This window comes from Gavia stellata, chromosome 4, assembly GCF_030936135.1.
Source record: "Gavia stellata isolate bGavSte3 chromosome 4, bGavSte3.hap2, whole genome shotgun sequence".
NCBI lineage: Eukaryota > Metazoa > Chordata > Aves > Gaviiformes > Gaviidae > Gavia > Gavia stellata.
This window is the reverse complement of record NC_082597.1, coordinates 15,278,412-15,302,325: the sequence shown is the minus strand read 5'-3', so window position 1 is coordinate 15,302,325 and position 23,914 is coordinate 15,278,412. Positions and strand designations below refer to the sequence as shown.

Here is a 23,914-nt window from a genome sequence, read left to right as displayed (position 1 = left end):
TTTTATCTTTTTCAAGTTTTCACTGCATGACCAAATGCCCTTAAGATAGATATATCTAATTTCCTTATGACTCTCCTCCTCATTCCAGTGTTTGAATGAATGTTTACTAAGTATACTATCATGCTGAGACTGTGAGAAGAGGAGGTGATATTTCTCAGTTTTATGGAACTAGGGCACACAAAAGTGAAAACTGGAAATGCTCACTAATTTTGAGATCAGGTTGAACTCCTTTGGATGCTTTTTTGAGAGTACTTGCTAAAAAGTACGCTCCTTTTGACTTAACTTTCAGTTGTGAATGATCCGCATTTGTCAAATTCAAGGTCTCGTATTCATCTCTTGGAAAATGTGGGACATAAACCTCATGAGTTTCTGAGAAAAACACAAAAGTGTAGGCACTAGCCTATTACCTTGTCAGGTCCCTCTGGTAGAAGAAGGTCGAAGAAAGCTGTTTTCTAATGTCATATTCAGATGTCTTACTGATGAGGCTTTTTTTTGCTGTTCATTCCACTTTATTTACTGCAATCCTTCACCTTCCACAAGACGTGTGGGAAGGATTTATCTAGAACTACTGAACTACTTTTTTTTTTTTTTTTGCCAGGGCTACTGAATTGAGAAAGGTCCTGTTATTTCTTGAATAATGTATGTGATTGTGGTTTTTTAAAAAAAAAAATTAGACTGTACTACGCAGCACGTTCATAAGGGAAGACTTTAATATTAAAGCTTACTAGTTCCTGTCTTTTAAGTGTGAGATTGCAACCTTATTCTCTCAGTGTATTTTACTTTAATGCCCTGTATTGGTGCTTTTTTTTAAACTTGAGTCTTAGACTCCGTTCCAGCTTTTTTAGAAGACTGTTCTGTTGAGGTCACTGCCCCTTCTGTTTTCTGCCATTTAGTCCTGTCTTTTCTTTCCTTCTCTCCCCTGGTGGATCCTGCTGCTTTCTTTTCTGGTTGGCCAGTATTTCAGTGCCCTGATGGCCTATTCAGGCTTGGTGTCCCAGCAGTTGAAGATCCTCATCTGATCTGACATCCTGTATTTTTTCTCCTTGTCCCACGTCTGGTGTGTTTTCCAGTTCTTATGCCAGTTTAACAGAACATTATATCCCCATTGGAGTCCCAGGTGCCTTTTGGATCTAGTACCTCTTTTTTTTCTTATCTTACCACTAGTTTCCAGTTTAGTGTTTGTAGCTTTGAGACAAGGAAACTGTGATGAATCCTCTGCTGCTATGTGGTTTGTGATACCTGGTTCTGTCTTCCATGTTCACGTCAATCTTTCTTTTCCATTGCAATTTAGGAGCTAGTAGGTGTTACATCAAAACAAAGAAAAGCAGCACTCCTCCACTGTGTCCTCCACTATGTTAGGTTTGTCAGTGTCCCAAGAGCCTCTAAAGATTGCAGGGTTAATTAGATTAAAGTTCTGCCTTTTTAGTTCGGTCACACTCAATGCAAATAGGACCTTCAGAGAACTTTGATTCAACGCTGAATTATCTGTGAAATGGGTGCCAGTCCCCTAGGCTCTCAAATTAGCCAGGTTTTGGTGAGTCTTTTTCCCCTTGGGACAGATTTTTTAAAAAAAAAGAAAAAAATCAAGCCGAATTTTATTTACCTTAGCCAAAAATGGAAGTGCAGAATTTGTTTTCTCAACCAAACTGTTCCAAGAACATATCTTTCATGTGGAGTTCTTGGAATTTGAGTTTTAACATTTTCTATCTGAATCTGTTCTTGGAAACATATGCAGTGTTTTTGCTTAGAAGCTCCTCTGGATATTCTAATAATAGTCATTTGGCAGTTAAAGAATGCAAAAAATTTGCACTTGAAATGTAAGGTAGGAAATCCTATTTATGTTGCTTTAATTTCTCATAACGTTCAGCAAATGATTTTGATGTCTTCAATGTATTACAAAACTGGATAAAGTGTCAAGGCAACACTGCTTAGAGATAATGAATAGTATGTTCAAAATACTAACTATTCTGCATTTTGCTTGTGTTAGCAAAAACTCGTGCTGCTGACTTACTGGTGAATCCACTGGACCCAAGAAATGCAGATAAAATTAGAGTTAAAATTGCTGACCTGGGGAATGCCTGCTGGGTGGTAAGTATAACTACATCATTTTAGCTATTTAGCCTTCGCTATTTAGAACAGGCCTTTTTATTGTTAATGTTTTCCATTAATGTGGTTCTTTCTATTTTAGCATAAACACTTCACAGAAGACATCCAGACAAGACAATATAGATCCATAGAGGTTTTAATAGGAGCAGGTTACAGTACACCTGCTGATATCTGGAGTACAGCATGTATGGTAAGAACAATACAATGTGTATTTTACAAGAATAAACCTCCTAAAAACAGTTGTTTATTTAATGAGGAAATGTGATGAGGATGGTTCTGACATTTTGACACAAATACATCATCATAAATTATGTTGCATCAGATAGCTACTGATGATTTTTCCCCTTTATTTCAATTTCTCAAGCATTCTTAATCAAAAAGAAGTATTTTGGAGAACGTTTCTAATTTTCATTTGATGCATTTGAAACTTGCAGTCAAAAATATGCAAGTTTGGAGGGAAATACTTAATATTTAAATGTCAAAGTCTAACTGAAATAGTACAACTGCATATTTCCTTCCCATCTTAGAATATATGCAACTGTTTGCTGTGTTTCCATTCCTTTTTCTTGCATAAAGTAGCAAAACAGTGAAAGGCTTCAAATTCTTGCCAAATGCAGTGAAAACATTTGTCAGATGAGGCTTGCAAATCAGTTTTAGATTCTAAACTTTGAAGAGGAGGAATTTAGTTTATTAGTAAAATACGTGGTAACATTCTGTAGAATTAGTTTAAACACAGTTAAACTGAAATTACAGGTTTTTAAAAATTTGTAAAGAATAGAAAAAGTAAAAACTTAATCATTCAACTTTCTGAAGTACTCTAGTATCTCTTTGAGGACAAAAAAGTTACATGCATCTTCTCATTAAAGATAGTTTTGGAAATACATTTAGAAATATCTTTTGTCTATTTTAAAAGTGAAAACTTAGTCAGATCTTTATATTTTACAAATACATGTCTGAAAAGAGTAAGTGTGTGAGGAGGAGGAGAAGACTCAAATACTAGACACAGTTTGCAGGCGTGGGTGATGAGAAGAATTGCAGAGCTCAGAGGGAGAGGAGGAGGATTGAAAAGAACATAAAATCCTACAGATATTATAAGCTCAGCAAGCCATGTGTTGGAAGTAACTAACCCATAAGTAAAATTGCAAGTATGTTTTCTCTGGAGTTTAATACTAGGTTTTGCTTTAGTACACAGAAAAGAACATTCATTTCCAAATTTATTCTTCCATTTGGGGGCAAAATGTAGAATTTTTCTATTACATTGAAAACAAAGCGTAGAAAATATTCCGCAGTTTTGATCTTCAATTCTGTGAATAATTCTTCTCTTAACTAACTACAAAATTACTACAGAGACTTTTTGTTCCTTTTACCTGATATTTTGTGAGCCTCAGTTGAACTTGATACCTTATTATGGTATTGAATACCCTATATTTGTCTTCTTTTAAGGTTGTACCTACCCCCTGCTAATTTTATATATAGTCTTGTAGCTAAAGCTACAGTTTGAAGTCTGACTACGATTGTGTTTAAAAGAAAATGGGGTACTTAATAGCAATATCACACCTAGGGAGTACAATATTCTTGGAATACTTGGGGTCATCCAGCCCCTTATACTTTAGTTCTTTTTCATGTTACATAAGCATTACTGCTTTTTTCATGCAAGTCCTTTCTCAAGGAAAAAAAAAAAGCCTAAAGCATCTCTGCCACTAGGGGTATCTTAATTCAGATTCACAGTTATTTATTAAATTTCAGTATTTTAATGAGGAAATTATACTTCTGCTTTTTTGTTGTGTAAGCTTTAAAGACAGCAAATCATTTGAGGCGGAAACACAGGAATTCTGTCTTCTGCCACAGACTTTGGGGTTTTGCCCTTTAAAAAATGCTGTAGAAATTTTACAGTCTTACAGCACTGATACAGAATTGTTGAATTCAGTCGTCATTGTATAGTCATGTAAAAAATAGAGATCAGTCTCTCAGCTCACCCCAAAAATTCATCGTTTCAAAACCCCTGTGGATCTGCTTTCATTCCTGTATGGTTGAGAAAATGGGTCAGAGCACTGTGAGTGCTGATACTGTATCAGATGGAGAACAGCTCTGAGGGTAGGGATTGACTTGAAGACCTTAACAGCTCTTTCTGCAGAGGACTTGTAACAGAGATTAACGGCCAGGGAAACATTTCTGATGTGGAACTGCAAACTCCTAATTAACTTATTTAGGCTGTCTTTGGAAATTATGATTTGATTCTCTCCAATCCCTAAAGCAGCCAAGAACCGTGACGTACCAAAGTGGTTTAATGCCATTGTAGTCCCACTTGCTGTCTCAAGTTTGGATTCCTTGTTGTACTTAGATGTGGTTCAGAAAATGCCCTTATAGGTTACCTTGCTCTTGTTTCATATTTAATTCACTTTATTCCAGAATGTTTACTGTTATGTGTGTTTTCAAAAGGATTGTCTGCTGGAGCAGGAGCTGTAGGTGGTGTTTATTTTCAGCCGAAATACAGTTCAGATACCCCGTTAGCCGTGTTGTCCAAGACTCAAAGGAGAGCAAGGAGACTTCTTTGTCATGTTGCTTTGCTTGTACAAGTCCAAACTCATTAAGGACATTTTTTGGAAGCAGTACTATGTGAAATGAGTGGTCCAGCAGTATTGCCATGACTTTTTTCTTAGCAAATTTCCATACTTTGCCCATTGTGACAGTACCAAGCACACATGAAGTGGTGTCCTACCAGCTGACTCTGTATTGATTGCATATGGTATTTCTCATTCCTTGCTTTTTTAAAATAATAAAAAAAAAAAGGTTGTAAATTAAGGTGTAGCTATGTGTTAGTAAGTGACCTAAGTTTGAGGTTGTGTTCAGATTAGGTAAGTAATTGCTCTGATCATATCCACCTGTCAGAAATACTACATCTGTGAATGGGTAGGAAAGGTGCCATGTGCCTTTGCACTGGGAGCTGCATTACATAATTACAGATCCTGTCCTTAATTCTGATCATGATTTTGACTTTGGATGAGGTTTCTTGTCTCAATTTATCTACTGACTGATAATGCATGTATTACAAAAGTGTGTGCCTAATATGGATGATATGGGTTAATGTGAATGCAAAGTATAGTAAGGTAGCATTGGAGCAAAGGGTGAGATGTTATGCTTTTAAAACCCTTGCTCACAACTGAATCATTGAGCTAGTTCTCTGAACTGAAAGAGGGTTCAAAATATTTTGACTTCGTTTGGATGGAATTGTGTGCAAATAACATCTTGTAGATCTGTGTGTACCCACGACCTTCAAATCGGAGATTTCTGACCAGTATTCTCAGAGACTGATCCATGTGTGCTCTTCACTTCTCCATTTGTGTACCTCTTGCTGACAGAAGACCCGCTGCTTCAAGTCTTTGGTCAGGTTCTCCATCTCAGTGGGCGTTGTTTAAGTTTCACAACATCGCTGCCAAACTCTCCCGAATGGGCTTGCTCACAAGCAGTCCAGAATACTCTGCTTAGTAGTCAAGAGCACATGTGAAGATTGCTTAGCTTGCAAAATAGAAAAGATTCTCCATGTGTTGTATATCCACTGCTGTGTCAGGTATTCTAGATAATGTCTCCGTTTTATAAAAAGGGACAATAAAAACAGGCCTGCCTTTGAATTAGTTTAGGGTCCATAGAATTTCCATGTCAGAGGTTGACCTCCGGATGTGTACGTAAAACACCTCAATCTTTTCACGTGTCCTGGCTAGTAGATTTTATGAAGGATTACTTAGAATGCATGGGACCAGGATGCAGCCAAGGTCTTAACTTGGTCTTGTGCTTTATGGATCTCCATTTGAGCCTAAGATTTTTTCACTGCCTTTTACTTGCTAATGAAATAATCTTGCTCACTGGGAATAGCATTGAGTATGAGAATAGCAGAGCTACTGGTTCTTGTGTTGGCTTGTATTTATGGCATAAAGTGTTAAGTCAAGCACAGAGGTGGTGTTGTATCAGAGCAGCAGCAGATTGTCTTTTTTATCATACCATTCGCTCATCAATTTTACTTAATCTTTATTAACGAGGATGGAGGTGATGATGTTTTTAAACAAAAGCATCTGATAAGGGTGCCCTGAGAGTGCAAAGCATCTGTGTTCATGTGTGCACGGTGACTTTCAGAATCCCCCCCTTATGAATCTGGCTTTTAGGACACTGTATGTTGTGTCTACGTGGAGTGCTCTGCTAATATGGGTTGGCTTTGTCTAGCCAGCAACCCATGTGCTTGATGCAGTTTTCAGGAAATAATAGTCTTATTTTATTTGTATTGTCTTTAGTATGGGAGTAGCCAGAGATTCTGATCAGGGTTACTTGTGCTGGAAGTGTACATAAACAGAGCCATGTGAGGACTCTACCCAAATAGCATACAATATAAGAGAAACAGTGCAAAAGAGGGAGAAATAACTCAGTGCTAATAATCTTAACAGTTCTGTTTCTTTTGGTACCATGTCAGTGAATAAGTAGCATTGTAAGCCAGCAGCCTGTGAGCCGAATCTTCTAATTTTAGATGATTCGGCATGGCCCAGTTCTTGTGCCCCAAACAGGAAAAGTACCTCTTTGAATTAGATTTAAAGGATGAGAGGGAATATCCTCAGGCCAGTTCCAGTCCTCTGCTCAGGTGATCTGAGTCTCAGAGTCTTTAAGAAAAAGGAAAAAAAAAAAAAAGTCAGGGAAAAAAAGAGGATGATGCCTATCTTTGGAGGCTTATAATCAGTGCATGCATGATGTGCTGTGAAGCTAATCAAAGAAATTAGATGCCAGTGGGCTTTTCCAGACAACGACAGAGTTGTCTGCTTGTTCTGTGCTCAGCAATGAATGCAACTAAGTGTAACTTAAATTTTTTTCCCCAGACTTTGGTGACCTAGGTCTGAGTGATTGTTGCTATCATTTGCTGGACATTTTTAAGTTTTGCTAAGCAAATCGCACAGTGCCCTTTTTTTTTTTTAACTATGTGGCCTATTTAAGTGGGATACTCAGCTGCTCTTATGGAAAGCTAGACACTGGGAATCTTTCTCCACATCTATTAAATTCTAGAAAATTCTGTGTTCCCTTACTGTACTATACCCTATTTTAATTATGCCAACAGGGAGGTTCATCTCTCATTTTCACCCCAAAAAAGGAACAGATTTGGAGCCAGCAGTACCTTTGACAGGATTGAAACCACCCTTGATAATTTAATTTTATCAGGCTGAATTTCCACATTTGCACTATTGAGAAGGTTGCTTTCTGTGGAGCAGAAACTGAACAGGCACTGCATGATTTAGCATTTCCTAAATATCAAAAACCATGGAACACAGTACTCCACTGCTGCTGCCAAGAAATCCTGGCAAGATAAGGGAGTTAGTACTGGCAGAGGGCATCCGTTTCTATTGCTCCTGGAAATGACTGCAAGCACCATGATTCCACTGCTTTTCCTTGTTTATGCTCTTTGGATTGGAGACAGGAAAAGCACCTGAAATTGAGAGTCTCATCATCTGACTCTTGTTGTTCATCATGTACAGTCTTGTTTGAGCTGCAGGGAGGAGATGACTGTGTCACAAGCCTAGGATGTTAACAAGACTATGTTTTTAACTTACCTGAGATTGCTTTTGTGGTGAGTTGTGATTCCTGAAATATCTTCTTTTTATATTACCAGCTAGCAAATAGATCATAGCTGTAGATCAGCAGGAAGTCAGAGAAGGAGAAAATTGCCCTTGGTGTTTTATCTACCCAAAGAGAATACAAATGATGAAAGAAAATACTACCAGGGTGAGATGGAAAGGGGGCAGGCAAACAGCTTTCAAGATGAGGGAGATGCTATTACAAGGCAAGCGGCCCTACAGGGGTGTTTATTATGAGCATTTCTATTCATGTGAGAGAACTCGGAGGGACAGAATGAAGAATGAGCAGAATATAGTAACTTACGATGTTAAAATTAAACCTACATATAAGTGCTTGTAGTTCAGCCCCCAATTTACTACTTTGCATAATGTCCTCTTAACGTGGAGTGGAGAGGTAACTGTCCTTAACTACTCTTCCTGTGTTGTAAGTGGGGAAAAAATGATCATGTCTCTAGGGGATCATTAGTATCATCATGCTAGTATGTGCGAGTGGCACATACTGCAGGTGTGATGACAAGCCTCAGTCTGCACAGAAGCAGTATTTTGGGGAAAAATGGAAAATAAAAAATCTGGTTGAGAGAAGAGAAAAACCTGAAGTCACTATGCACATATTTTTCAGTAGGCAGATACAGTACAAAATGCTGTTATTAATCACTGTGTACCCTTTTTGAAGGTGGTGGGTGGACAACCTGAAACATTCAAAAGAAAATTATTTTCCAAAGAAACTGACTTATCAAAGCAACCACTCAGCATGTGCATGATTCCGAAATTGGACTACAGCAAATAATAGAAACCAGTTTCCTTTTCAACCATCCCATGCACGTCTGTGTTTTGTATATCTGGCCTTTCTTACCAAGCACTAACCATGCAAAATGCCTTTTATATTCTTTCCATTTCCTGGCTCTTCAGAGGGAGATGTCCATGGGAGAGCAAACTGTCAGCTGGTGTGCGTATCTCAAAAAGCTTTTTGCTCTTCTTTCCATGCTCCCACTTACCTGTGGAACAGCGTTCTTAAAACTAAGCCTATTTTTAAAGCAGTTACAATCTTCTCATTCACAGCTCTTCATTTCAGCTGGGGCAGAGAAACTCCGGCCAAGGGACGGATCTCATCTGTCAAAATAGTAATTCTGGCCTATAGCTTGTTTTCCTTTTACAGCTGGGGCTTCATAAGAGGAATTCAGGGAGGCTTATGCAGTCCAAATGAATTGTTCTTTCAGTCCTCTCCCAGACAGCTTCCCCTAGGCATGCATCCATTTTCAATCACCAGAGTGAGTACACAGCTGTCACACAGTGAAAATGTAGCTATTTCCAATTGTGTGATTAGACATGGATCCATAATACATGACAGTGATGCCAGCAGTTAAGTATTGTGGTAGGTTCATATACAATCACATGGCAGGAAAGGAATCATAGCCTCTCCAGAACCTACAAGAGCAGCAGTGTAACCGTTTATATGAAAGGTTCTCCATCTGCAGATGGATAAAAGCAGTCTAGATTGTTTTTCTGCGATAACCTTAGGAAAGCGGTAAGTAGCGATTGCCAGTGCATCCAGTAGGGATGGATGATTGCCTTGGGCTTTTGTGCCGTATGTTGAGTGTGCTGTTATCTTATTTGTTATCTTCATATCATAATTGAAATGCTGATTTCTTTTGAGGTAAATGTCAACATTAAGTAAAAAAGATCATGGTAATTCAAAGTTGGAGTTTCTATCAAGAAACTAGTCTTTATAAATGAATACTTTCAAAGGGAAAGTAAGTAGATAAATATGATTAATCTGTATTTGTAGGATCATAGAAATAATAGCTAAATTTACATTGAAACCTCATGCTTCAACCAGGGTTAATGTCAAGGTTAGATGAGGTTACTCAGAGCCTCATCCAGTTGAGGCGTACATGTGTCAGGATGGCATTTCCACAGCCTTTCTGAGCAGCCTCTCCCAGTGCTCAGCCAATCTCGCTGAAGAATTTTTTTTCCTTGTATTTGGTTGGAATTTCCCATCTTGCTGCTCTTGTCTGTTCTCTGTTGTCCTTTCATTGAGAAGAGTGTGTCTTGGTCTTCTCTGTTACTGCTTTTCAAGCAGTGGAGTGCAGTAATTAAATCCCCCCTTCTCCTTCCCTTCTCCAACCTGAACAAACACAGCCCCACCAGCCTCTCCTCCTGCATCCTCTGCTCAGCCCCTGACACCTTACAGGTCCTCCCTGGTCTTTCTCCAGTTCAGCAGGATCTCTCTCATACTGGTGGCCCCAAACTGGTGACAGATCTGCAGATGGTGAGGGCTGAGGAGAGGGGAAGTCACTTCCCACCGAGGGCTGGTAACACGCTTGTTATGTACAGCCCAGTACATGGTTAGCCTGCATTACCACACAAGTGCACTGCTGACCTGTGTTCAACTTGCTGTCCATCAGGGTGTCCACCTCCTGATTTTATCACAGAGTGTCAGCAACTTTGAGTTGGAGACTGGGTGGTTTTATGTACCTACAGTTGGGTGCAAAGTGTCAGTAAGTACTGAAAAGTGCTCAGAAGTCCAAAGCAGCAGTGCATCACCAAAACTGTAGTTCTGAGTACCAGCAGCAGAGAGCTCTTCTTTTGGTGGCACTGACTCAGTAATGGGACTGCACGTGCTTTCTGCTGCACCACACCTTTGGACATCAGCGTAAAGAGCAGAACTCTGACTGATACAATGCAGAGGTGTATTTGTCCTTCTTACGGCTATTTATCTGCTTATAAATGCATTTTTAACACTGATTCTTTTACTTCATGGTAAAAACCTAGGTCAAGGACTTACTCTTTTTTAAATGAGGCCCAATGAATTTCATTTATTTTGTGCTATGTAGCCAGTCCATCCTACAAATACCTAGAAACCTATTGCCAAGTTGCTACAGATGAACCTGTGAGACATTGTCCTGCATGAATTCTAAGTATTATTACAGACATTTATCACAGCACCCAAAAGGCAGGGCTGTCTCTGGGCTGTCCCTGTGTGCATCTGAGTCAGAAGTTTCTTCATTCTTGGTGCAGAGTCCTTTAAGGAGAGTCAGGAAATCAAATGTCTGAGACGCTGTGGCTCCAGCCCATGCTGGGCATGGAGTCAAAGCTATACAAAAAGGAAGAAAGAAGCAGCAGCATCATTTTGAAAAGCTTTAGTTTCTCTTCAGCAAAAGGGTGGTATAAATATCCCAAATCTATGAGAGCTTGTAGCTCTTATTATACACAAACAGATCTAAAATTCAGTGTGTCGCACTGGTATGCTTACTTCTTGTGCTTCTCTATAAACAGTTTTTACAGTTTTTCCAATTTAATCTTCTTCGTCCCACACAGGCATATTGAGTTATTGATACTTCATTTATGGGACAGAAGCTGTATGCTTTTGGAGTCTACCTTTGTGGCTAAATTCAGCTACATTTCTGTTGTTCTCTGGGAATCTGTGTTAAATAGCAATGAGTTTCTCCATGTCCTCAGCAATCAGCCCCATCAGCATGTGTTCTCCTGGGAAAGCTGGTCTGGCTCTTCCAGGGAATATATTCCTATGAGATACAGAGGAGACACTTGGGGCTTCTCAGTCTCATGTCAAGAGAATAACAGTATTCTCTGTGTTGTGTTTAAATATGCCTACCAGTGATCTCTTCTGGCTACTCTAAAAATTTCTTTAGTTTAAATACCTGGTAATTTATGAAGTCCTTCATATTTTTTTAAGCTGTAAAATGAAAACTCAGTCTTGAGCTGAGAGTAGGATAAGAAAAAAGTGAATGCCTGTTTATTAGTGATAGTGACTTCAGAAATTCATAGGATCAACAGAAACGTCAACAACGAGCATTCTTGCTCTTGGCTGCTGTGTGTGATTGAAATGAATTATTTTGGCTATCACCCACTTGGATGACACTGCAGTTCACAGCTTGAAAAAGCCAAGTGCCCATAAATAAGCTAAATTTACAGGTGATTTAACTACTCCAGATTACAAATTGGAATAGAAAAGTGTGTATTTTCAGGAGACAAATATTTTGTAGTAAATGTTCTAACGGAGTGAAATCCTCTCCTAGAACTGTGCCAGGAAGTTCTGCCTGATTTTTTGAATGATTTTCTGGATCAGATGTTTTCCATGGTCTTGGCAATGGAAAACAGTTTGATGTTTAAACCACCTGGAAAGAATTAAATTCCTGTGGCTGCTTGGGTAATTGGTGATCCAGAGCACAAAGAGAATAGTTTAACATATTAGGCTAGGTGAGTCCATGTTTGTACAAAAGTGTGGGCTCTCATTGTTATTTTAGCGCTTTGCAGCTTTTAATATGCATTACACCCATAAAGAGAAACTCAGTTTTGTCCTGACCTAACGTAGGGTTAGCATCCTATTGAAGCATTGTTATGGCCTGAAGGGATCAGTCATCATGGTGTCTGCTCTGGATTCCTTCATCAATGTCAGTCTCAGTATTTTACCCCATGATTGCAGTATTTACTTTGATGACTTCTGATTCAACAAAAATACCTTTTTAAAAACTGTCCTAGATTTAGAGTCATCAAGGAAGCTTACCCTGTTTGCTAATTTCAAGTGATTAATTATAGTTACAAATGGATTCAGACTTTTTAATTTCATCCCCAACATGCAGTCTGACAGATAATTAGCCTTCAGGTACAAGTGTAGCTCTCTATTATATATTTAGAAATACCTCTCTCAGCTTCATTAACTTAGACATATTTAACATGGTCAACAGACAACACATTAGTATGTGAAAACATGCTTTAATGTTGGCTTACACTGATGTCCCCATCACACCCGGGTGCAGCTGATCTGTTCAGAATCGTTTTCTCCGCAGCCAGATGCGGTTCGCTGCCTCCTGCCACCGGGGACCAGTGATGAACTTCGCAACCTGACCAGAATACTCCCTGGTCAGCCGGTGGAGCCCCAGGGGTTGCTGGTTGGGGAGGGACCGCAGTTCCACACTCCTTGTCCAACTCCTTTGTTCATTCTGGTTGAGTAGGCAGAAACGCCTGGGGTTCGGCTGTGCTACACGTGGCCAAACCTCCAGCCTCTCGTACTAACAGGGTGTGCTCGGGGCTGAATGTGGGGCTCTTTCCAGAGCCTGTGTTCATGCTCTCATTCCACTGCAGGAATGATGGTCTCCAGGTAAGTGGCCTCTTCTCAGTCTCAGATCCAGCTGTAGGCCTTTAGCTTTGAATGTTAATTTCCTCTTGGTTCTGAGATAGTTGTGATGTTTTGCTGACATCTTAAGATTAAAACCAGTATTTCTGAAATACCCATAAATATGTCTGTTATGTTATAGGCTTTTGAGCTAGCAACTGGAGATTATTTGTTTGAACCACACTCTGGTGAAGACTATTCCAGGGATGAAGGTATGAATCTTCTGAGATACTATATGAGTTTCTATATATTTTCACACTCCTCTTCTTAAATTTCCAGTGAGCTTACAGTGGGCTTAAGTTTTGTATTTGAGTGGACTGTTCATACACATTGTTTTCAGAATATAAATATGATTTTTTTCTTTTTAGTTTTAAGTTCCATCACTAGCAATGGGTGGGCAAAAACTCCCTTCTGCAGATACTCATCTACTTAACAGCTGCCTGAAGGAATTAAACTGCCCTTCTTGTAAGATTGCATATGTGTGGAAACCTGATTGAGAATAACAGCATTTTAGTTTAGAAAAGAAACGACAAATTTGAACTTTATAGTATTTTCTCTTTAGAAGAGTGACACTGGAATAATGTTTACATTGTGTATTTTTATTTGAATTAGGCAATTACTAATTCTTTTGAAAATCAGAATTAACTCCTGCTTCCATCTGTATACCTGTCCATTTTCATGCTTGTTTGCTTGTAAATGCTCTTTGCAGTGGTAATGTGGGCATCATTCACTGTTCCTAAATGCTACTAATGATGCCAGAGCTCTGCTGATCCTGGAAACCTCTGCATGGATTTGCTGCAAACATTGTTGATTTGAAACTATTTCTGATTTTTTACTAATTCCAGTTTCTTTCCTCTTCTTTTTTATCCCATCCTTTCCCTGCCCCTTCCACTCCCGTATCCTTTTTTTCTCTCCCTCATAGACCACATAGCACACATCATAGAGCTGCTAGGCAATATCCCAAGGCACTTTGCTCTATCTGGAAAATATTCGCGGGAATTCTTCAATCGCAGAGGTAGTACCTCTTCTTTTTGAAAGGTGCCGTGATGCAGACAGAAGTGGAATTGCTGTTGCTGGTTGTAGCATGTCCCACTGAGGAGCATTTCCTGGAATCACACAACAAAAATTTCTTTTCAAAAAAAACAACACTGGAATCTGTGACAAAATTTTTAAAATTTTTTTTAGCTAAATGTTCTGAAAAATAACTATTGGTACATTTTAAATTACATAGCAAATCTTGTTTGTAGCAGCTGATACTCAAATGTTGTTTTGATAAGGAAGTTTTGCTGAAAGCATCTTTCCAAATTAGCCACTGAGCAGTGTACACATGTCTTTTTTTACCAGGATCAATCTGTTTCTGTCTGTACCGGGCCAGTGTTAGTGTGTGCATGCAATGTACTGATTAAACTGTTGTATGTTTCTGTTTTGCTGGCAATGTTCTCCAATGCAGACCACATAGCATTGATCATTGAACTGCTGGGAAAAATCCCTCGAAAATACGCTATGTTGGGGAAATATTCCAAGGAGTTTTTCACCAAAAAAGGTAACGGTATTTATGCAACACTAATTTAAAGCATAATACTATCCAAAAGAAGAGTATGTTCATTTATGGGTACTGAAGAAATATATCTGTTTAAATGGAGAGCTCTTATTAAAGAAGAATTTTGGTGTGAACTTGGCTTTCTGAGAAAAGCCACAATTTGCAGTATTCATTTCAATAATTTCATTTAAAATTTGTTTTGGGATGTACTCAACAAAGTGTGGATGTTAACAAATGTCTGTGTGAATCTGTTGTCCAGTGTTCATGTAAATGTAAGGAATCAAGTGATGCGTAGCTCGTAACGTGATGGAAAATCATGTCGGCTACTTCTGATCATTTATAGTGGTCCAGCAGATGCTTCTGATAAGGAATAATGGAGGTGGGAAGGGAATACCTGGGCAATAGACACACAGCTGTGTGCAGTCAGCCCTCACACTGTCGTAACCTCCCTGAAGAGAGCATGCAGAAAAGATTGCTCTGTGAGAGAGCGATGGAGAAAGCTGCTCTGCTGTGCACCATTCTGTCTCGCTTCAAATGCTCAGAATTACCATAATGCCTGAGTGCCACAGCCATAGGTGACGACTTAGCTATGTTTAGCATTGTACAGAAGTGCAACCCCTCTAAAATTAAAACCCTTGTCAGTTGCTACAAGAAAGTAATTAATCTGAGCAAATGCACTGGGCCTTATGGGTCTTTTCTCTTTTTACACTTTGTTTAGGCTGCTCTTTAAGACAGGTTTTTGACACGTGAGGGAATGTGGTGATGCTTCAAATGTCTTTTGTCCCCTCGTGTGTATGAGACAGCACTGTATCGAGGGGCAGGATATGTCAGGAGCATCCCATTACATGGTAGTAGAACATCTGGGGCCATCAGCCACAGCTGGCGAGCATGCTTTCCTGCTGAACAGTGCTGCAGCTTCCCTCTTGCCCGTGACGCCACATGCCTGAGCATACAGCTTGTCGGCAGGGCCAGCACCGGCCAGCCGACCAGCTGCGTTGGGCACATGGGGTGCCCTGGGTGCTGAGGCAGCAGCACTGTGCTGTAAGAGTCTGGGGTCATGAGGCAGGAGACAATCCAGTGATTCTTCCTCCCCTTGTATGAGGGCTGCCCGTTCTGCATGTGGATGTTTCTGGTATGGCAGGGACCTCTGCACACCGTCATTGCCTTAAGGAGGATGCAATGACGTTAAACAGTGTGAAGAAGGGCAACAGTGATGATCAAGCAGAGAGAGCAGCTACCATGTGGGGGAGTCTAAAATGCCTGGTGTTTTTTAGTGTGGAGGGGAGAAGGTTGCTGGAAGAATAATAAAGATTTACAAAATGGGAAGGCAGTGGATAAGCTGAAAACAGAGCTGTTGTTTGCCAGCAGCCACCATATGAGAGCTGGGGGACACCCAGTGGAACTTGCAGGGGGTGGCTTTAAAGCAAGTGCTTTCCTACGCAGCAGGCAGTGAGCTTCAGGAGCTTGCTGCCATGGGGGTCATAGAGAGAGGCCGTATCAGCAGGCTCCAAAACAATTGCAGGGTAACTGAGATGAAAAAACTCAGGGCTGACAGGTCTGTAAATGTATAAAGCAGTAAAAGGGCTGGGCAGGGGGTACCCTCCAGCACCCCCCTGACAGGGACTGCAGCTGCTGGAGTGAGGGGCAGGGCCTGCAGAAAGGCTTCCCTGCCCGCTCTCCCTCCCCCTTCCTGTGGCCACTGTCAGAGGCAGGTACTGAATTAGAAAGACCCCCCCAGACTGACCCCCCTTAAAGCATGCGTCATGTTCCTAATTTTCACTTTACACCAGATGAGTTGGCATTTTCTAATGTTGTCATAAACCTTAAAATGATCTGACAGTTACACAATAACCACAGTGTTTCTGGCACCCAGAAGAGTGCAGTTTGTAAAATTCCCATGAAGTGGAGAGTTTCACGTGCTTTCATGAGCGTCGTCCACTTCAGAGTGTCATTGTTGTCCTCTAGGGCCTGAACTTCACTGACATTCCTCAGAGACACCATCTGCCATGAGACACCATCTGCCATGAAATCAGTGGCCATGTAGTACAGGCCTGAGGCTCTTCTGAAAATTTCACCCTGTGGTGTAAAGGTGGGCTTAGGAATCTAACTGTAGGCTCCTATTTTGAAATCATCAGCCTTGGGTGAAAATCAAGAAATGCCGATTTGGGTGTTACTGCTGTCCATAAGCAAGTTCAGCCTCAGAGAGAAGCTTTGAACGTTTGAATTGTTCCACTGAATGTCCCAGGCACAAAAGGAAAGGTGTTACCAACTACCGAGTTTACAGGATCGAGTCTCTTCTCAGTAATTGCCTGTAGCAGTTTGTGACATTCAAATAGGAGGGTGCATTTAAAAAAGGAAAAGCATTTATAAGTTCTTTCTTAGTCACTGTAACACAAATGCTCACATACTTTTTATGGGGGTCTCATCTTGATTGAGCAAAGTAGTAACTCCAGTGAGTCCTTTTCTCCAGTGCCTCCATAGAAGCAATTCTGTTTGTAAAAATGAGTTAACACATTTTGGCACTAAAACTTAAAACCCTTTTGTTTTTTCTAGGTCGTGGTCCCTTTTATTTTTCTTCTGGTATTTGCTAGCCCTGTTTCCTTGTGAGCTAAACCTGTGTGAGATGCTAGCTAGTTACTGGCTTTACCTGTTGGAAGTTGTAACAAGGAAAAGCACTGCTGCTTATTTAACATTCTGGAAGGGAAGGAGAGGGCTCTCCTCCACCTCCCTCGCTTCCATCTACGGTACCTTGGGGCCTTATCAGCAGTTCTTGCATTAATTCTCGGGAGCATGTCCTCAAAATACACGGTAGCAGATTATATCCCATTGCTGCTTCCCCAGTCCTTCACGTCGTCCATTTCTTACTGTTTAGTAATCCATCCTCCTCTTGCCTGGTGATACATCTTAAATTTGTCTTTGACAAATTTCGTAGATTAGTTCTGGGGTTTTGTATTACGGTCAGCAGAGGAAGCTTTAAATAGCATCTTCCCCCCACCCACAGGTCCTTCAGAAATTTCTTTAGTAATTTCTTTCTGACTTAACAGTCCGTTTTTCAGAAGGTCCATTGCTGCTTCTGCTTTGGCCACAGGGGTTTTACAGTTCTGACAATTCTGTTGTCCTTTCCGGATACTTCCTGTGTGCTTCACTATCAAAAATCTAAATAAAGAGCTTCTGTTCGGAAGTTTTCACTTACTATTACATTTTTAGCATTTCTTTGAAAATTCATTTTAATGCCCTGGATAGTGATGGTATCAGACCAGTGAGCCTGTGTTTTTCATTTCTCCCTTAAATATGGGTACTGTCTTGCTGTCCTCCAACTACATGGTACAAAACCTCATGCACTAGAGGAAAATAAGTGTTGCCAGACACCTTCATTTCCTGTGCTGCTCTCCAGTGCTTTAGGATGGAAATGAGATGGACCCACCACATTAAAATAAATTCTTGGAGTTTTTCATCCACCCCAGTTGTGTTAATTGCCTTTTACTTACCCTGTTTTGATTTCATGGTCAGCATCATTATCTTTATCGAAAACTGAAGCACTAGTTTAATTCTTGGTCCCCCCACAGATAATTTTTACTGTATCCCATCTTCTTAAATGCTTTTATGATCTTCTTGGAATTTCTTGTGGAAAACTTCAACCCATAGTGCTAAAATAGTTTGTTCCTCAGCAGAAAAACACTGCAGAATGTCGTGCTGCTCAGCATGTGCTGGTCTTAGCTTGGGTATTTCAACCTCCACTTCACAGAATAAGAAGAGTGTTCAAACACAGTATGAACTTGTCTTCCTCAGTGACACCAGGAGCCTCATCTTGCAGTCTTACTTTATACAGCCTGAGGGAGGAAAGATGCCTAAAACTACGTAATTCGAATACAGGAGTGAAGACAGTGCTGCATTGAAACACACACGCTTCCCCAGAGTTAGTCTAGTTTGGTAAATGATTATGGCAACCCTTGCAGTGAGTGCTGTAAGCTGGAGAAGCTCTGGACACAGCCTGATTATTATTTTTTTAGCCATTTTTGGTTGCAGTCAGTAACAAGTCACTATTTTCTATTGCTTTTTGGCAATACTTGAGTTCATGCGTTCTTATTAGAAAGCTGACTACCAGTTCTTGTTAGTAGTCACCAGTACACACTCTTAGAAACCTTCAAAAGGGGAAGATTTTCAGCACTTAAATTTCAGAGTTGCACAAAGATTTTAAAGGGCTGAGAGTGAGCCTGGAAATGAATATACTTCTCAGAGATGTGCTGTCCTTTCTGTACATTCATACCATGGGACAATATGGGCCCAAAGCAGAGCCTTCTTTTGTTTGACTCTCGGATACTGATGGGACATGCTTGTACTGTAAATGTACAGACATAAACCAGCAGGATACGCCCTCTGCTTTTATTCCTCTCTATCTTGGCACCTCTCCTACCCTGCGAGGTGGAATGGAAAGAGTCCAGCTGTGGGCAGCACAGCTGGACTTTCTGTTACCAGCAGGTCTCTTCTCTTTCTCTTGTGAGTGATCAACCGTTTGCACACTTGCTTTTGTGGGATCTTGCACCCAGAGAGCTGCTTTTTCAAGTGCTGTACCCTGCCTAGAACCTTCTGCTGTGGCCTGAGGTAGCAGAAGCGTGTCCTGCTGGGCCTGTGGCGGTTTTAATCTATTGCATTCAGATGCTCTCAGGGGCAGTCTGAAGACGTGGGTTTCTTCTGCTGCCTCGATCTTATGTAGCCACAGGGATGTACAGAAAATCAGACTTGCGAGCTGATGGCTGATGGTATTTTATGGGCAGTAGAATACAGCCAGGGACAACAGTCAAGTTGCCAAACCACTTCGCTTAAAAATAGTATGGCCTGCGTGCCCCCATACCGGATGGTGTAGTGTGCTTTTCAAGCTATGAGTGAGTTATGTTCAGCTTCCAGTATTGGCTGAGAACCCATTGCCCCCCTCAGCAGTTCCGGAGACATCACGGAATCACTACAGGGGTCTCTGAAGTGCTTTTTGTAGCATCGCATGGAGACTGGCTCAGATACATGCCTGGGAAGAAGGGACATAGCAGTGGAGGAGCAGGGAGCAGGCAGAAGAGTCTTTGTTCCTCATCACACCGGATGACCCATGGATAGACCTGGGTAATATTGCTGATTTGAATGGCAGAAGGGTTCTTACCTCATTTGCTTGTTTTGGTCTGAAACATGTTGCCAGGTTGGCTGTATGCTCCCTCTTTGATGGAACTCGAATCTGCAGCTGTTGCCACTGCTTGTGTTGGTGGTGGGTTGAAGGAGACGTAGGCAGCAGCAGGTGCTTCCTTCTCAGGAGGAGTTCAGACCAAGCCTCTTGGGCGTGTTTGCCTGGGAGATGGAGAAGAATCTGCGAGTGCCAAACCTCTGTGCTTGGCTTGGTTTGGTTTGGAATGAATTGCTGCTCTGCTGCATTGTCGCACATGCCACGTAGCGAGGCAGTGACCTGTGTTGCCGAGACCTCCATCTTAGGACTGGAGCGGTTTTTGTTAGATTCGGGTTCGTTGGCTGATTAAGAAGGAAAGGCCTGTGGTGTTCTTTGCCCATGGTGTGAGCATGTGTGTGAATGAGTGCCTTTGTGTGTGGGAGACAGAATGAAGATAGCAGGAAAAATCAGAAATGATGCGTACAGTGGAGTCCAGGTGTAACATACGGTTTGCTGTAGGAATGGTTTCTTGGTTTTGACGTCGGACAGACTCGTCTCCTTTGAGGACCTCAAGCAAGCTTGCAATGACCTGCCCTTCATAAATAATGATTCTCAGCCTGGTCAAGGTGCTGTGAATGCAGAGTGGGAGAAAAATGAAAAGGGATTAGTCACTAACAGGGATAACGAGGTATTTTTCTAATGCCAGTAATATTTCTGTTTGCAGGAGAACTCCGACACATTACCAAGCTGAAACCTTGGAGTCTTTTTGATGTGCTTGTGGAGAAGTATGGTTGGCCTCATGAAGATGCTGCACAGTTTACAGATTTCCTGATCCCCATGCTAGAAATGGTCCCAGAAAAACGTGCTTCAGCTGGAGAATGCCTTAGGCATCCGTGGCTGAATTCTTAGCAGAATCTCCCAGCTGTAAAAAAACAGCCAGCAACCACTTTCCAATGCATCGGACCTAAATGGTGACTGTCACAAATCCTTTAGCAGGATCACACGTGAGCTGGCTTCAATCCTCAGACCTTTGTTTTGCTTGAGGTACTGTTTGACATTTTGCTTTTTGTGCACTGTGTTCTCGGGGAAGGGTAGTCTTTTTGTCTTCAGCTAGTAGTTTACTCACCCACTTTCTTCAGAAAACACTTAACGTGTCTTTAAGCATTGTTTCTTGTGTTGTGTGGCATTCAGATGTCAGATTTTTGAACAAAGGAAACTTCCCCCCATGTGTTTTGGCAAGTTTTGTAACTATTTATGAAAAAAAAAATATTTTAGCTGATGCATATTATATAATTTACGAGCGTAAGAAATTTATCAAGTCAGAACTGAGTTACGGCGAGGAATTGTACAATTTTATCTTCTGGCAAAGGGACGTCATTCTTGTATTATAGTGTATGTAAATGCACCCTGTAAATGTTTATTTCCATTTAAATACGGGACTGGGGACTCAATTTCAGAGTAAAGCGACTAAGTTTTAGAGAGCTTTATAGCAAACCAATTGCATGTAGTGAACTTTAAACTGCTTTAAGGAATTGTGTAAACTTTCTTTCTGTAGCAGTTCCCGTTCATTGGATTTTAAACAAAGTGGCTCTGGTTTACAGGATTTCATTCCCCAAACGGCACTTTAAAGGAAGGCTAGACTTCTTTCTAATAAAGTATGCATTACCATTTAGCACTCCCTTTTAGAACTTTTGCCTATTTTAAGTGCTTTTAAGAAAAGAAAAATAGCAATTTCCCTTACAATGTGATAGTGAAGACATGGTACCATATGGTGTTGCCTTTTTATAAGCACTGTAAGTTGTACTATACCTTAAGAAAAAAAAAAAATTAAAAGTCGAGCATGAGAACCACACTCTGTGTAGAATTACTGATCTTTTATAATAAAAATGTGTGCTTGGAATCAGTTAAGGAAGGATATAGCTGCAAATATTTACAGTGCAGTGGGTAAAAAAATCCAAGAAGCAAGGTCATGCTCATTCTACTCATAGCTTTACATGTTTCTAAAACAAATTGCACTAGCTTTATTCTTTCCCATAACTAGACATACATTACCTGTTGTAAGCTGCACGCAACAATTACGTGTTTCCTAGGAAAAAAAAGGCTGCATAGGCTGAAGCTTATAGGCAATACAGATTTTAGAATGTACATACAGAGGTGTGTTTGGGCCTCTTTTAGAAGTCAGTGGGATGAATGTAAGCTTACTTCTGATCTTCATGTAACTACGGTGCCACTTCTTCTTGACTTTGTCCATATGAAATTTATTCACATGCCTTTGCAATAACTAGATTGTGAGACGATAGCCCCATGCTGTAACAATAACCAGTTGTTTGAGGTGCTTGCAGTTGTCTAATTAATTAAAGTGTTTTGTTTTTTCAGACAGTGTGCTGGTCATTGGAATCTTTGCTAGCCATGACTCCAACTGTGTTTGCTAGAGGTCTGTGTCACAGTGGTGGTGGTGGTGGTGGGGTGTTTTAGCTGGGCCAAGGTGAAAAGCAGCTTTTTGTGTTCATGTGTAAAATACATCACCTGGTGTAAATGATAGCATCCTGAAGGGTAACATGGCACGAGGGGCTGTGTGTAAGTAAGTGGTTGCTAGGTGAAACATGACAGAACTGAGAAAGAATATTTCATGCAAGGTGTTTTAACTACTATAAGCGAGGAAACGATTACCCCGTCCCCGATAGGCCAGTGCAGCCACTCCGCCAAAAGAAACTGCTAAGACACCAGAGTGTGACACTCCCGCACTGGCCAGGAGAAACTCATCCACATGCCAAGGCCCTGCCAGGAGCTGGGTTTCGGGACTGTGTGCCTTCACCTGCCACTCCCCAGGCACTTCACACTCGAACTGCACCTAACGGTCGCAAGGATGACAACACTGGTGAGAGGGATGATGCCACACTGGACTCCAGTGCTAGAGGTAAAAGTTATATTCAGCTTCACACCTGGACTAGGCACTGGTAGTGTCTAGTCACTGCAACTAATTAGAAGTTTATTCTTAAGTACGTAGGAAATGCTAGCATGTGAATGAAGTCAGAAAACACTAGCACCTGAATGAAGTGCCAGCTCAAATGCAAGCCATGCAAGGTGAGTAACCAACCGAACAGTGCCAGCGTACCGCTGCCCTTTGCTGGGCTGTGGTGATACAACACAACTTGGGGGACCTTCTGCAGTACTGGTCCTGTTCTGCAACCGTTTGTCAGCGCCTTACCCTGCTCTAAGGCCTCACCCTGTACAGCATGTATCTTTCTTACATACTCTTACCTCTGGGATGATGTAATGATCTACTTGGAGAGGGGCAGGAGCACCAGATTTGAACTATGGGCTATAGAGGGTGATGTACCTTTTCTGAAAATCTGTGTCTGAGCAGTAGAATCGGGTGGGTTGGGTGGTGCTTCTGCTCTTCTTGATGGCTTAATCCTGTTCTACTGCATGCTAATGCAGAAGACTGTATTCCATACAATGCATGTTTTGCATAGCCAGCAGTTGTTCAGGAAAGTTATTCTAGTGTGCTATTTTGACTAATAAAATTTTTCAATTAATTACAGGCACATTACAATTTAAAGTACCCCCAATTTTTTTCTACATTAAAAAGAATTTCCTCCTTTTTTTCAGTGAGTAGAACAGCTGCTTCCCATCCTGTCCCATTTCAGGTTTTCTTGCACACTGGTTTCCTTCTCTCATTCTGAGGCAGAGCCTTCATGCACAATCCTGTTACATGAGCAGAACTGAGAGCAGTTGCTGCTGAGATGCAAGGACACTGTCACCAATTGTGGAATTAACTCTGCACCTGGTGAGTGTCACAGCACCATCTTAGCTGCTGCTCTTCAGCAGCAGGAATAAACTACTTCCTTTAATAAAAAAAATACTGCTGTATAGTTCATAACATTCCACACCCTGTTTTAAGACCACTCACTCAGCTCTCCTTTGGTGAGGGACTTAGCACGGCAGGTTTTGCCTTTTAAACTTTCTGGAAACTCACCCTCACAGGAAGGCCTGAAGATCTACCAGAGAAGGAAAGTAGGAACCTACTGCAGTGTGCAGGCAGAACTGCCATCTGCAGCCACCGCCAGAGTGACATCTCTGATACAGCTTCAGTGCACGATGACTACTCTCTAACACATCACCACCCCTGGGTTAACTCAGTAACCTGGCACAAAACCCTGGTGGTGCTGGGAGTGGTTTTTCCTCACCTCTACACTCAGCAGCGGAAATAGGCCCCCCCACCCCCAGCCAGTTCCACTCTGTCAGTGCCACAGCCACAGGTGGACACTGGGGGGATGTCAACAGCCTCACAGGCACCACAGGGGGGGTTTGTTTTACACACATAAGGCCACCTCCCTGAACACATACCACCCTTTCAGGACAAGTAGTTAAAACTGACA

The 23,914-nt window shown here is 41.2% G+C and overlaps 1 protein-coding gene across 1 annotated transcript in view; it reads left to right on the top strand.

Annotated features, from left to right (window-relative positions):
- SRPK2 (SRSF protein kinase 2) overlaps window positions 1-21,901 on the top strand; it is a 164,932-nt gene extending 143,031 nt beyond the window's left edge. Inside the window, exons 12-17 of the mRNA XM_059816185.1 lie at window positions 1,988-2,088; window positions 2,189-2,296; window positions 12,989-13,058; window positions 13,769-13,861; window positions 14,297-14,389; window positions 20,257-21,901. Of these exons, the coding sequence (XP_059672168.1) occupies window positions 1,988-2,088; window positions 2,189-2,296; window positions 12,989-13,058; window positions 13,769-13,861; window positions 14,297-14,389; window positions 20,257-20,441 (650 nt within the window). The 3' untranslated portion in view covers window positions 20,442-21,901. The remainder of the gene's footprint in view (window positions 1-1,987; window positions 2,089-2,188; window positions 2,297-12,988; window positions 13,059-13,768; window positions 13,862-14,296; window positions 14,390-20,256) is intronic.
- The last annotated feature ends 2,013 nt before the right edge of the window (window positions 21,902-23,914 follow it).